Below are 15,246 nucleotides of genomic sequence, written 5' to 3' on the forward strand. Positions count from 1 at the left end.
GGGTAGATAACATAGTATATGAATTTGAAGATCTCGATGAGACCTTCAAAGTGACATATGATAAATCCCCGTTGGCCAAGTCTAAGGCCTGGATAAATAGTAAAAACTATCATTTTTGAGATGTGACATAACGGAAAAAATGGAAACAATCCACAATAACTCGGTGAAAATTAGAGCAAATTATATTTATCACACATCATTTTGAAGGGCATAAAATTCCCTTTAAAATCGTGTATGAATATTCCCGTCTAGTTTACTTAAAATTACCAAAAAATCCATCCAAAATTAATTTTTCAAGTAAACCATAAAAATTCATTTTTTGCCTAAACACTCTTGTAAGTCAATGAAAAATTGTCGAATTTGGATGAATCAGACATCAATTTGAAGCTTATTTAATAAACTTTCGAATGAGTATATCATGTGTATGCTACGTCGAAGAGGAAGCCGAGAATTGACGCAAAAACCAATGAGTAACCCTCGGTTACGGACACGGATTTTTCTATAGGGGATTCCATAATATATAGTTTCTGTGATATTCAACTGTAAAAAATGGAAATGTCATGATATGATTTCTTATTTCATTCAAACAGTTATTGTTGCCTTCATGAACAACATATCAGGACAGAAAAACTCAATAACTTAGGAGAATTAAATAAATTTAGTCATTTAGAATTTTTCATTCAGAACTTTTGGATGGTATTGCCTTGAGATATACCTCAATAACACATTTGATCCTTAACGGCTTAATTTAGTGAGAAATATTTTGGTGGGGATGCCGCTGTTACCTCGTTAGCCGTTAATAACTAGGCGGCATTTTGCATACCTGGCCGTTGATTTAAATATCAGTTTGATCAGAATAATTCAATTTTAAATTTGATTTTTTTTTCATTTTCATTATATACTGCATATTTGGGGCACGTGTTTCCTGGAGAATAATGACACAATCTTCTAAATTTCGAATGCACAGACTTTCTCTTTAGAGAAAGTAATATAAACAGTCGTAGTAAATATTCAGAATAAGCTCAGCCTAGAATAAACACTGGATTGGTGTTTCAGATGAATGTTGAACGCCTGTTCATTTTTCAGCGTTGCCTTAAGCATCCTAAAACTTAACATGTAAACTTTCCAAGAAAGTCCATAACAAATCTTGAACCGGGCCCCTTTTGTGTCCTTTGTTTTCCTTGTGAGAAAAGTGATCTCATCAAGGGTTACGTGCGTTTAATATCGTACAATAGGTGGGGGTAGTTCGCGACAGTTGACTACATCACATCGTCGCTCAGCTACTCCCCACCAAAATTAAGTTAGTTTGTAAGATACGGAAAATGCATATACAGTTCGGGACGAGTAGGAGAATGTAAAATCTTTCCAGGGGCAGTTTTTGTATATCTTTAGTCAGTCCTGCGACACCGTTTTTGGGGTTTATATCGCTCATTTTTTTAAGATATTATCAGTTTTCTGAATTTCAATGAAGTTAATACACGTAGATGAATAGATTTACGTACTTCCCCGAAGGACCCAGTCTTCAATTTGTCTGAATTGAAGATTTCCTGGTCATAATTAATCATCAAGTCCAGGATATAGCAGAGATTTCATTGGATAATAACTGGGCTTCGTTGGATTGCCCTTTCCGCCAAATTTTGAAATTGGCGCTATTTACTCAAGTGACATCAGAGCAGACACAACATCGCACATCATTTAATCGTTGTCGGTTACACTGATGCGCCATAAACCGGCCTCGCCAATGACTCACATTCACCCATTGAACGACCAACGTCTACGATCATCTATGTGTGAGAGAAGTGAAGGGCCATCAGGGGTGTAGTGCACCATAAGAGAAGCATGGTAGTTCTCGCACACTACTACAAAATTGCGAAACATGGAAAACGCTTCGTCGTGGAATGGGTTAATCATGCATTATTCAAAATTGACTAGATGTTGCGTGTCAAACACGCAAAATTAATTAATTATCGAGTATTTTTTTCGTACTTTCTCTGAGAACAATTTAAATTTTTACCTCGAGTAAATTCCCCAATAAATTCATTTTCAAACCTTGAAAATTTCAGTCGCATCGTCTAGAGTATAATAGAACAATAGAATTCTTTCAAATATTTTCGGAATTCTGCTCATTTTGTCCTTTCAGCACATTTTCTCTTTAGAATTTGAATCGTTTTATTAAAATAATCCTCAATTCTCTGCACTCATAAAGCACCTTTTCATTACCTTAATCACTAGAGCACCGTCCTAATCCCTTTTATTGAAGGTAAACTCTGCGCGTAAAATTACTTTATAGATTCCTTTCCTAAATCATCATATTGTCTAGTGCAATAATCACCTTTCGTCTTAGTACAAAAATTCCTTTTCTTCTCAATTATTGCACTCAATCCTCAAATATACCTTTCGAGACATTTTTAATTGGGGAATAGGCCCAACAGACGCCAGAAGTATCCCTCTCCATGCCCCTTTATGACCCACTGAGTATTTCACTCCATCAGGATATAATCCCTCCCATCTTAATGATTTTCCTCCAATCATTTGCAACCTCAGATATCCATTTCTCCTTCCACAATTTTTCATCCGTTCCGACTACCTTTCTACAACTTATCTCCAAAATGAATTTTCATCAAGCAGTATTAACGCGACTCTTATAGAAGAAACATCTCAACGGAGATCTTTCCATTCCTCATTATCTGTATGTGCATTGTAACTTATCGTTCTTGTAAAATATATTTGAAGTTTTGACTAAAAGTGTTGTGTAAGTGTCATTTATGTCAACTACAATTCTTCCTAAAAACATTTAATTAACTACATAAAGAAAACCTCGGCGTGTAGTATTTATTCGCAAATATCATCCTGTAGGGGTCAGATTCCTAGAATTTACAACTCTAGGGAATTCAAAAATTGAATGTGGTATTCCAGCGAATATAAAACACTAGAATAATGAGTTTGTTTCGATTTTTTTGCATTCATTGCGGGTTTTCTGAACCATACGGAGAAATTTTCATGGAAATATAGTGAAAGATCTCCGCAAAAATTACTGATCCTCCGGAGAATATGGGGACATTTCGCAATGTACGGCAGGTAGTCAAAAGGCTCTTAATTTTTATTAGTTTCATTAGATTGTACCCACTGATTGTTATTTAAATTTTGCTATGCAACGTTTTAGTATCATTTTAATATAATTTTTACGGTTATCGGTCGACTTGCAAGTTTTTTGTGTTTTAGTGCGTAGAATCCGAATTTGAAAGCCGTTTTGCCAACAAACGTATCAAAATAAATTTATTGACAATTCTATTATTGGAACCGACTTTACTCAAAAACGATCCACGGTAGAAAATAATTGAAATAAAAAAGTTTCATATTGTCATGCGACGACGAGGGTCGTTTTTAATATCGATTGGGCGTGCTGGGGATGTTACGGATAAATACCTGAGCAAAGAGATAATCGTCTTGCTGGGGTGGATTCGGGATGCACCAGTGTCAGGTAGAGGTTAGGTTTGATTATTAGGCCGCAGAGCACCTGGAGGGCCTGGCCCACAAATCTCGACCGCCGAGGGACTGGGTTCTACGGCTGAAGAAGAACTTTGCACCTGGAGAATCTCCCAGCCTCAGAGAATGTCAAGGCCTCGTGACGGTGCCACTGGGGGAGTCAACCGCAACGGAATTCCCTGATTGTAGAAAAGCAGCCGAGAACTTCACTTCGTTCTCAACCATCGCCATTATCACGTGCCTTAATCTTGTGTGGGTCTTATTTCTGTGTCTCACGTGATATTGTGGCAGGTCAAGGACGTATCCATACATCATATCGTGTAGATACTTTGAGGCGAAATTCCGAAGAATAAAATTTGGGAGATCCGCAGGTACGAGGTGGAATATTGTGGGAAGTCGTACGGCCGCCGGGAGGACATCGAACTGCACCACGTGTCGGATCAACTGGTGGGCCAGGGCTCAACGTCGTTGTGAGTGCACAAAAATTATATTTATCAATCCTTTGGTATGGCTCGCGTATTATTGAGATAACTAGTCTGTCGAGTCGTCGTGCATAATTCTGGGAGATTGCTGGGGTTAATGCTACGGAAGCTGGGGGCCTATCGGTACCTCTCGGAGGGGAAGCGTCGATCCGCCATCTTAATTCGTTTAAATAGTTTTCCGTAATACTGGTGTATCCCGAGGGGCTTTATAAATATTCTGATCGGACTCTGGGAAAGTAGGAAGTTAGTTACGGAGGGGAATTGTGGTATTAGAAAGTACTAGGATTGTTAAATATTATTATCATTATCCTCGGCTCATTTTTGTTTTATTCTCTGGGGTTGCGAAGAAGAGGAAAAATATATCTCGTTCAGTATCGCGAGCAAGAGGCCTTGTGAAAGCCCACGTGGGGTCTCACGACCGGCGTTGCGTACATTTGCCATCCGTGAACCTATTAATAAAATAATAACCGAGCCTCTCCGTTGCTGTGCGGAAAGCATTTGCATTCACCTTACTCTTAGAGTTTTGAGAGTGAACAAAAGTATTTTTTGGTTTTCATTATTGTTATTTTAGTTATTAGTTTGGGTGACGACCCACTTCTTTTAGATCGATATTGATTTTCTTTATTCATTTCTTATCCGTTTATAGAATACAGTATTCTTTTGGTTATTCGAATCATTTACTCTATTAATTTCACTGAACTATTCCCTCCCCCACAAAATGAAGTAATTAAGTTGAATATAGCACGAGCACACCTGACCACACATAGGTAAGGGTGTGCATTGCACTGCGTGCATCCGGAAGGCGAAGATTTCTCAGGAAAGTATCTTTCTATTATTGATATTCTTTTGGGGTTTCATTCTTTGGACCGGGAATTCGCAATTGAGTAAATCCATTGAATGTGGAGAGACGATTTGAGGCTTGGACAGATAATTAAACAGTTAGTTATTTCTTGGTGAATGTAAAAGTTCTGAGGAGACAGATTTTGTACCTTTTCACAATCGAATAGTACACGTAATCAGCTTCCTTGAGTCACAAGAGACTCCACTCGTTGTCGTAAATGGCAGTAAACCATAATTGAGGGGTTCTTAACCACTGAGTTTGGGGATAGTCCTCCGAACCAGGTTCCATGGGAGACATTATCTGGTTCATTTACGGTCATATTTTGGGAATTTGTCATACGTTGTCGCAACACGCAACCTATGTTCTGCTTTTAAGCCGCAGGACCATCAGAGGCCCATTCAATTTTCATACATAACAATTGAGCGAGGAAAATAATCTCCGGATTTTCCTTCGTGACAAATGGAAGACCTGTATTTTTACGCTCAAGCGTATTGAGTCATAAGGAGACTCCGATAATAATCTTGAAATTTAAATAAATAAACAACGACGAGAATTAAATATTGACTAAATCTGCCTCGTCACAGACAAATTAAAAATATTCGCGAAAAAGAATTTTTTTCTATTTATATTATTTTACGAGATATGTGAATGCCAAATTTCACGCTGAAATTCGTCCTCGCATAGCCCCCCATGCCATATGTCATCAAACTAGATGATTTATTTAACCCTCAAAATTTTCGAAAATAATTGGAATAGGAAATAACTGCATAAAAGCGTTCATGTTCAATTCCACAAGCGGAATATTTTTCATTGTGACTATTTTTTCCTATATTAGGTAGTTTTCGGGAAAACTTGATTTCAACAACTGATTTGTTGATAATTTGGTTTGCATCGATTTTCGGCAAAACGACCTTCAACTTTAGATTCTACGCACCCGAAAACAAGAAATATCGACTGCACTCGTAACCCTCGAAATAGACACGAAAGTGCTTCTTGTCAAAGGAGGAACCTCAGCCTTATAGTGCCACTCTATCCAAACCCTCAGTTATGCTCGTGCATCCCACCACTAAAATCGAGATTACGTCTCTTTCAAAATTTATTATGAATGATATCTAGCGTATGGACAACAACGGAGTGTTAATTAAACTAGTTGAATCACCTGAATTCCAGATAAAACAGTAGGTCCAACAAAATTTCCATTTTCATAGCCTGGTACAACAAGTCCACGTCCATCCAGATCAATTTTAGCACCATCCTTAATTCCAGACTCGACAAGGTCCAGAATTCTCTGTTTGGATTCCGGAGAAATCACTGGACCCAAATCGGCATGTGGAACGTGCCCAGCGTCGACCTTGAGCATTCTAGCTGCTTCGACCATCTCAGGAATCCATTCCTTCGATTTCCCCACGAAAATTGCAACTGAGAGAGCCATACAGCGTTGACCTGCAGCTCCAAATGCTGCTCCAACAATCTGAGAGATTGTCTTGTTCTTATTCGCATCGGACATTACTATACAGTGATTTTTAGCTGCCATGTTACATTGAACACGCTTTCCATGGGCTGATGCCTTTTTATAAATATGCTTCCCCTAAAATTTAATGAAAAACAATTTTTAATAAATGATGAAGTTTTAATGAACAATGTAAGTAATTGCTTTATTCTTTATCAGAGTATAGTTATTTCTGCTAATCAATTATGAATATGCTCACGAATGGATATCTCGCAGATGATCTTCTCATAGTTTGTCCTTTCATATTATTATCCTATTCAATTGCATTATCTTCCTTAAAATCATGGTGAAATTTTTTTACAGATTTTTGTATAAATTTTTTAGAGATGTTCGTAGAGAAAATCGTATTGGAAATTTTTTAAAAATCAATCTAAAATATTTGTCACGCGGCCAATTTTTGCTGCGACGAAAATGGACGTTAACTAGCCCTTTTCCCTTGGTGAAGTTAGAAACTAAAGATAACTTGATGGTTGGGCCATAGTTGCTCTCTGTCTCGACGGAAACAACAAACTGAAAAATTACTTCGAAGCAGAAACCCCAACGAGGAACCAAAACGCAAAACACAGAAAACTTAAAACTAGAAGGCCAAGAAGAAGGTGAAAGATAGCTCACGCTGCTCATAATTTCCGAAAAGGATGCACAAGTGCTTTAACGATACGCGAATCGTAAAAACCCATTGAATACAAAAAAAAAAACAATGATCGTAGGCGCAACACGGCAGGGAAACGAATTAATTACTCAACACGAGATAAGTCTCATAAGGGAAAGCATCAGACTAGATGCAACGGTAGGCTCACTATAAGCATTGGCCAGAGGCAAGGTATGAGTACGAGGGTTAGCCATCGATTGAGGACTCCCCACGAACTGGCAGCGAACTGCAACGACTGAAGACTGACTGTCTACTGAACGACTGTCTACTTTAACACGAAAAACTCCCGAATTTATAGGTTTCCAACAGTTGTAAAATGGAAAAACAACAAAAGCCTACTGCGTCAGATAGAACGAGAATACTATACTCGTCACGTGATGACATGTAGGGAGACATCACAGGCTATGACGTAGCAACTGTCCAGCACTGGGCGCAGAGGAAAGAAGTAATAATAATAGTAAGCACGCATACTCGGCAATCCGTAAGCGCTTGATTCAAAACAAATCCAAGATTAAACTCAAAAATTAAATGGAATATCAAGGCGGTTATTCGACCAGATAAGTACTATCAACTGTGATTTCCTCTCTGAAGCCGTACTCTCCAGGATTGTTGGGATAGAGATACATAAAATAATCACTAGACGAAAGCACAAAAGATTTAATTCCCCAGACAAAAAAAATATTATCCATAAACGTTGTGACGAATTCTAGCCTTCATCTTATAAAACCACTCAAAATTAAAATGAGCAAACAAGAATTTTCACCGGATATAACGTAGTTCAATGAGAATACTTTACCTTTCTCCTTCCTACGCGAAGTACTGAAACTGTATACGATTAAATGTAAGAAATACGGACTGGAGACTCAAATAACTCTACAATCACCAGCAGCAGCAGAAGACGGACGACCCCAATTACCGAATCAACCTCTCGCCTGTGAGGAAGGATGCATTGATATGAATGGAGCAGGATCGAGTTCAAGAGATCGATAGAACTGGGTAGGATACTGGATGGAACAATGCAATCATCCGGTGCGGAAAAGAAGTATCACCCGAACTCAAATAATTATCCTAAAGTAACAAAAACAGGATAGGGGGATTGGTCAATATCACGCTGACAAGATATTAAAAGAAACTTATCAACATCATGCGGAATCCCGTTGACAGTTGGAGGTTATGTTGACCCGATAGCCACCGATGCCAAAATACATGGAGTTATCAGACCCAGTCGTCTGAGGGTCCAGAAACAATTGGATATAATAACTGGGTTTTGCCTGATGGGAAAATCCCCATATATAATTAGTAAAAACACCTGGATATCAACAAAATTTCAACGACCGGAGACACCTTGATAACTATAACTCATGCAGAGTTGACCCAGGGAGATCAATAACTATGGATCCTGACGAGTTGACCCAACCTCTAATTAATTCTTGACTCTGAGATTGACGGGGCTTGGGCCAAGTATCCAACCAATCAGTGACGAGAACCAGGGTCTAGAGGGGATTAAAGATTGACCCTGACATTGGCGGCTTGATAGTCAGATCCATTGCCCAATTCATACCACAATCAACGGAAGGCATGTCCATATAAGGAAATCATGTCAACGAGGAATTCTTTCATTGATCGGGGCAAATTGGGGGAATTTCATGGGAAGGACCCGGACCTAGGGCACCAGAAAGCCGCCATGATCACAACACTTCGGATCTGGATATGATCGTTGCAGTACGTTAAACTTAATCTCGTGGTAGCACGTTAATATTAAAAAATATTCAATTTCTGAGTTAGGTTAAGTTAATAAGCCAAGTTACCATTAATTAATTGGGAAGTGACATACCATAGTTTTAAGGCTTTTGCGGTCGTGATTAATGACATTATTGGCTTCCTGATGAATGCCGCATTTGGTTTTAGCATTGCGCCGACGTTTCGCAAACATTGCAGTCTGCATCTTCAGGGCGGTGAGCTCCGATTCTGAGCTCCGATGTGTGAGGGTAGTCCTTTTATGCCTTCCACTGTGATGGTGGGGGTAGGGAAAAGGAGGGGGGGGTCAGCCAATCATATGTTTTAATTGATCAGCTGATCAATTAAAAAACCGGGAGGACGGTTTTCCAAATAGGGTTCACTAGATATTCTCTGTCCCTGTTGAGGTTGTTAGGGTTTTTGTAGATCTCCAAGCCTTTTCGGTATTTCCTTTCGAAATATCCTTGAGACTTGGCTAACATCCTGGCTTGATCGTACTCGATCCTATATCCAATGTCCATCCAATGTTCAGCAAGTGCAGACTGTTGTAAATGACCGTATTTGAAACACCGTTGATGTTCCGTGATCCGTGTACTGATCTTCCTCCCGGTTTCACCAATGTACACTTTTCCGCATGAGCAGGGGATCTCATACACTCCTGGTATACTCAGAGGCGGTCTGCGATCTTTCGCACTCGGCAGCATCTATCCAATCTTCTTTGGGGGTTGGAAGATTGTTCGGATGTTGTGTTTGCCGAGTATTCTGCGGATGCGTTCAGTGGTGCCTCCCAGGTAGGGGAGGAAGGCCATTTTAATTTTCTCCCTATTTTCTTCAGGATTAATCTCCTCTTGAGGAGATGAGAGCTTGCTCTGTAGCTTACGCTTGACCTTTCGAATTTGTTGGATGTTATATCGATTCTCGGTCAGAGCTGTCTCCACATATTTAACTTCGCTTCTGACGTTGGAGGGTTGGCAGATTGTAACCGTTCTGTACATTAGGGAGCTAATTACAGTGTTCTTCTGGGAGGGGTGGAGATGGGAGGCAGCATTGAGGTACCTGTCTGTGTGTGTCGGCTTGCGATATATTTGATGACACAGAGTGCCATCCTCATTGCGACGAACCAGGACATCCAGAAATGGGAGGTAACCGTTCTGCTCAATTTTCATGGAGAACTTGATGCTCGGGTGCTGAGTGTTCAAGAACTCCAGGAATTGGTTTAGACCAGTCCCTGGCCTATGTGGCCAGATGACAAAGGCATCGTCCATATACCTGAACCACACAGCAGCTTTATGCGCTGCTGACATCAAAGCTTCATTCTCGAAGTGTTCCATGAATATATTTGCAATGATCGGGAAGATGGGAGCACCCATTGCTGCTGCCGATTTTAGCTGATAGAACTCTCCTTCGAACTGGAAGTATGTGGAGGTCAAGCAGTGCTCAATCAAGGGGAGGAATTGGGGAGAGATGTCGTCGGACTCCTTGATTATTACCAAGGTTTCTAGGATTGGGACATTAGTGAAGAGTGATTCTACATCAGAACTCCCTAGGATGTCATCTGGAGAAGTCCTGAGATTCTTCAGTTTGTTGTCGAAATTTAGCGAGTTCTGTATGTATGAACCATTCAGGCCAGTCAACTTTTGGCGTGATTTCGTGAGAAACTTGGCCAGCTAGTAAGTTGGCGCTCCAATGTTGCTGATCATGGGCCGGAGAGGAATAGATTCTTTATGGATTTTGCGAAGTCCATAGAGTCTAGGAGGGAAGGATTCTGTGGGAGTGAGGAATTTTGTCAAATCCGCTGAGAGTGCAGCCTTCTTCAGGAGATCAGTAGTTTGGCGCTCAATAGTACGAGTAAGATCTTTCCTGAGCTTTGTGTAAACTCTGGAGTCACCCAACATCGCCCAGAGCTTTCCGGAGTAGTCGTCCTTCTCCATAACCACCGTGAGATTGCCATTGTCTGTCCGAAGAATAATGAGATAATTATTCTCCTTTAGACTACGCAGTACAAGACGTTCCTCCCTAGTAATATTGTCACTAGGGGGAGTAGCCTTGTGGAGAACGTTGGACAACTGTCTCCGGATTTCATTACTGATCTCCTGAGGAAGATGCTGGATCGCTGTTTCGATGCGATTAATAATTTCCTCAGTAGGGACCTTTTTGAAGGCAACAGCGAAGTTGTGTCCTTTCGCCAACGCGGACACTTGTGCTTCACTATGCTCATATTTGCTCAGATTCTTCACAGTGTGGGTGAGGGTCGGGACTTTTTCCGGAGGGAGCAGCTTCTTGAACTTACTCTTCTGATTCTTGGTCCTCATCTCGGCTGTTCGGACTGCTTGTTCATGTGTAACACGATCAAGAGTATCCCACAGCTGAGAATCTAACGTCTGAGTCAGAAGAATGTGAAGATCGAGAAGCCGTCTGGAGAGATTGGCCAGGTTCTTGTTGGCCGCTGCAATTCTCTCCTTGACCAGTCTCGGTGAAGCCTGGCAGAGGATGGCATTTGCCTGCCTCGAGGGAACAGGGTTCCTCAAGCGGAGGAATTTTGGCACCATTTGATAGTCACGGCACCTTTTCAAAAAAGTGAAAGAGCACAGGTGGACGTGCAAGGACTTCCTAAGTATGGTGAATAAATTCACCGACCCAAGAATAGCCTCTCCGTGGAGGCGTTTAATCTTAGTTTTAAGGCTTGGGCGGTCATGATTAATGACATTATTGGCTTCCGAAGGGATGCCGCGTTTGGTTTTAGCATTGCGCCGACGTTTCGCAAACATTGCAGTCTCCATCTTCAGGGCTGTGAGCCCCGATTCTGAGCTCCGATATCTGAGGGTAGTTCTTTTATGCCTTCCCCTGTGATGGTGCGGGTAGGGGAGGAAGGGGAGGCAACAGCGCTGAAGAATCTGAGCAAATATGAGCTCAGTNGGGGGGGGTCAGCCAATCATATGTTTTAATTGATCAGCTGATCAATTAAAAAACCGGGAGGACGGTTTTCCAAATAGGGTTCACTAGATATTCTCTGTCCCTGTTGAGGTTGTTAGGGTTTTTGTAGATCTCCAAGCCTTTTCGGTATTTCCTTTCGAAATATCCTTGAGACTTGGCTAACATCCTGGCTTGATCGTACTCGATCCTATATCCAATGTCCATCCAATGTTCAGCAAGTGCAGACTGTTGTAAATGACCGTATTTGAAACACCGTTGATGTTCCGTGATCCGTGTACTGATCTTCCTCCCGGTTTCACCAATGTACACTTTTCCGCATGAGCAGGGGATCTCATACACTCCTGGTATACTCAGAGGCGGTCTGCGATCTTTCGCACTCGGCAGCATCTATCCAATCTTCTTTGGGGGTTGGAAGATTGTTCGGATGTTGTGTTTGCCGAGTATTCTGCGGATGCGTTCAGTGGTGCCTCCCAGGTAGGGGAGGAAGGCCATTTTAATTTTCTCCCTATTTTCTTCAGGATTAATCTCCTCTTGAGGAGATGAGAGCTTGCTCTGTAGCTTACGCTTGACCTTTCGAATTTGTTGGATGTTATATCGATTCTCGGTCAGAGCTGTCTCCACATATTTAACTTCGCTTCTGACGTTGGAGGGTTGGCAGATTGTAACCGTTCTGTACATTAGGGAGCTAATTACAGTGTTCTTCTGGGAGGGGTGGAGATGGGAGGCAGCATTGAGGTACCTGTCTGTGTGTGTCGGCTTGCGATATATTTGATGACACAGAGTGCCATCCTCATTGCGACGAACCAGGACATCCAGAAATGGGAGGTAACCGTTCTGCTCAATTTTCATGGAGAACTTGATGCTCGGGTGCTGAGTGTTCAAGAACTCCAGGAATTGGTTTAGACCAGTCCCTGGCCTATGTGGCCAGATGACAAAGGCATCGTCCATATACCTGAACCACACAGCAGCTTTATGCGCTGCTGACATCAAAGCTTCATTCTCGAAGTGTTCCATGAATATATTTGCAATGATCGGGAAGATGGGAGCACCCATTGCTGCTGCCGATTTTAGCTGATAGAACTCTCCTTCGAACTGGAAGTATGTGGAGGTCAAGCAGTGCTCAATCAAGGGGAGGAATTGGGGAGAGATGTCGTCGGACTCCTTGATTATTACCAAGGTTTCTAGGATTGGGACATTAGTGAAGAGTGATTCTACATCAGAACTCCCTAGGATGTCATCTGGAGAAGTCCTGAGATTCTTCAGTTTGTTGTCGAAATTTAGCGAGTTCTGTATGTATGAACCATTCAGGCCAGTCAACTTTTGGCGTGATTTCGTGAGAAACTTGGCCAGCTAGTAAGTTGGCGCTCCAATGTTGCTGATCATGGGCCGGAGAGGAATAGATTCTTTATGGATTTTGCGAAGTCCATAGAGTCTAGGAGGGAAGGATTCTGTGGGAGTGAGGAATTTTGTCAAATCCGCTGAGAGTGCAGCCTTCTTCAGGAGATCAGTAGTTTGGCGCTCAATAGTACGAGTAAGATCTTTCCTGAGCTTTGTGTAAACTCTGGAGTCACCCAACATCGCCCAGAGCTTTCCGGAGTAGTCGTCCTTCTCCATAACCACCGTGAGATTGCCATTGTCTGTCCGAAGAATAATGAGATAATTATTCTCCTTTAGACTACGCAGTACAAGACGTTCCTCCCTAGTAATATTGTCACTAGGGGGAGTAGCCTTGTGGAGAACGTTGGACAACTGTCTCCGGATTTCATTACTGATCTCCTGAGGAAGATGCTGGATCGCTGTTTCGATGCGATTAATAATTTCCTCAGTAGGGACCTTTTTGAAGGCAACAGCGAAGTTGTGTCCTTTCGCCAACGCGGACACTTGTGCTTCACTATGCTCATATTTGCTCAGATTCTTCACAGTGTGGGTGAGGGTCGGGACTTTTTCCGGAGGGAGCAGCTTCTTGAACTTACTCTTCTGATTCTTGGTCCTCATCTCGGCTGTTCGGACTGCTTGTTCATGTGTAACACGATCAAGAGTATCCCACAGCTGAGAATCTAACGTCTGAGTCAGAAGAATGTGAAGATCGAGAAGCCGTCTGGAGAGATTGGCCAGGTTCTTGTTGGCCGCTGCAATTCTCTCCTTGACCAGTCTCGGTGAAGCCTGGCAGAGGATGGCATTTGCCTGCCTCGAGGGAACAGGGTTCCTCAAGCGGAGGAATTTTGGCACCATTTGATAGTCACGGCACCTTTTCAAAAAAGTGAAAGAGCACAGGTGGACGTGCAAGGACTTCCTAAGTATGGTGAATAAATTCACCGACCCAAGAATAGCCTCTCCGTGGAGGCGTTTAATCTTAGTTTTAAGGCTTGGGCGGTCATGATTAATGACATTATTGGCTTCCGAAGGGATGCCGCGTTTGGTTTTAGCATTGCGCCGACGTTTCGCAAACATTGCAGTCTCCATCTTCAGGGCTGTGAGCCCCGATTCTGAGCTCCGATATCTGAGGGTAGTTCTTTTATGCCTTCCCCTGTGATGGTGCGGGTAGGGGAGGAAGGGGAGGCAACAGCGCTGAAGAATCTGAGCAAATATGAGCTCAGTGAAGCACAAGTGTCCGTGTTGGCGAAAGGACACAACTTCGCTGTTGCCCCCAAAAAGATCCCTACTGAGGAAATTATTAGTCGGATCGAAACAGCGATCTACCATCTTCCTTAGGAGCGCAGTGATGAGATCCGGAGGCAATTGTCCAACGTCCTGCACAAAGCTACTCCCCCTAGTGACAATATAACTAGGGAGGAAGGTCTTGCACTGCGTAGTCTAAAGGGGAATAATGATCTCATTATTCTTCCGGTAGACAAAGGCAATGCCACGGTGGTTACGGAGAAGGACGGCTACTCCGGAAAGTTCTGTGCGATGTTGGGTAACTCCAGAGTTTACACAAAGCACAGGAAAGATCCTACTCGTACTTTCGAACGCCAAACTAGTGATATCCTGAAGAAGGCTGGACTCTCAGCTGATCTGACAAAATTCCTCCCTCCCAAAGAATCTTCTCCTCCTAGAGTCTATGGACTTGCCAAAATCCATAGAGTCTGTTTCTCTCCGGTCCATCGCCAGCAACATTGGAGCACCAACTTCTCAGCTGGCCAAGTTTCTCACGAAACCACTCCAGTTGACTGGCCTGAATGGTTCATACGGACAGGACTCGCTGACTTTCGTCAACAAACTGAAGAATCTCAGAACATCTCCAGATGACATCCTAGTGAGTTTTGATGTAGAATCACTCTTCACCAACGTCCCAATCCCGAAAGCTTGGTAATGATCAAGGAATCCAACGACATCTTTCCCCAATTCCTCGCCTTGATTGAGCACTGCTTGACCTCCACATACTTCCAGTTCGAAGGAGAGTTCTATGAGCTAAAATCGGGAGCAGCAATGGATTCTCCCATTTCCCCGATCATTGCAAATATATTCATAGAACACTTCGAGAACGAAGCTTTGAAGTCAGCAGCACAGAAACCTAGTGTGTGGTTCAGATATGTGGACGATAACTTTATCATCTGGCCACATAGGAGGATTGGTCTAAACCAATTCCTGGAGTTTTTGAATGCTC

General features: G+C 42.2%; 1 protein-coding gene across 2 annotated transcripts in view; it reads right to left on the bottom strand.

The window, feature by feature from the left end:
• Positions 1-15,246, bottom strand: part of LOC107044242 (probable methylmalonate-semialdehyde dehydrogenase [acylating], mitochondrial) — a 133,907-nt gene that overhangs the window by 34,701 nt on the left and 83,960 nt on the right. For both annotated transcript variants that reach the window (XM_015266049.1, XM_015266048.2), the window contains exon 3: positions 5,969-6,397. In XM_015266049.1, the coding sequence (XP_015121535.1) occupies positions 5,969-6,397 (429 nt within the window). The remainder of the gene's footprint in view (positions 1-5,968; positions 6,398-15,246) is intronic.

Source organism: Diachasma alloeum, unplaced genomic scaffold (assembly GCF_001412515.2).
Source record: "Diachasma alloeum isolate Michigan unplaced genomic scaffold, Dall2.0 Dall_scaffold_00696, whole genome shotgun sequence".
In the NCBI taxonomy this organism is placed as follows: domain Eukaryota; kingdom Metazoa; phylum Arthropoda; class Insecta; order Hymenoptera; family Braconidae; genus Diachasma; species Diachasma alloeum.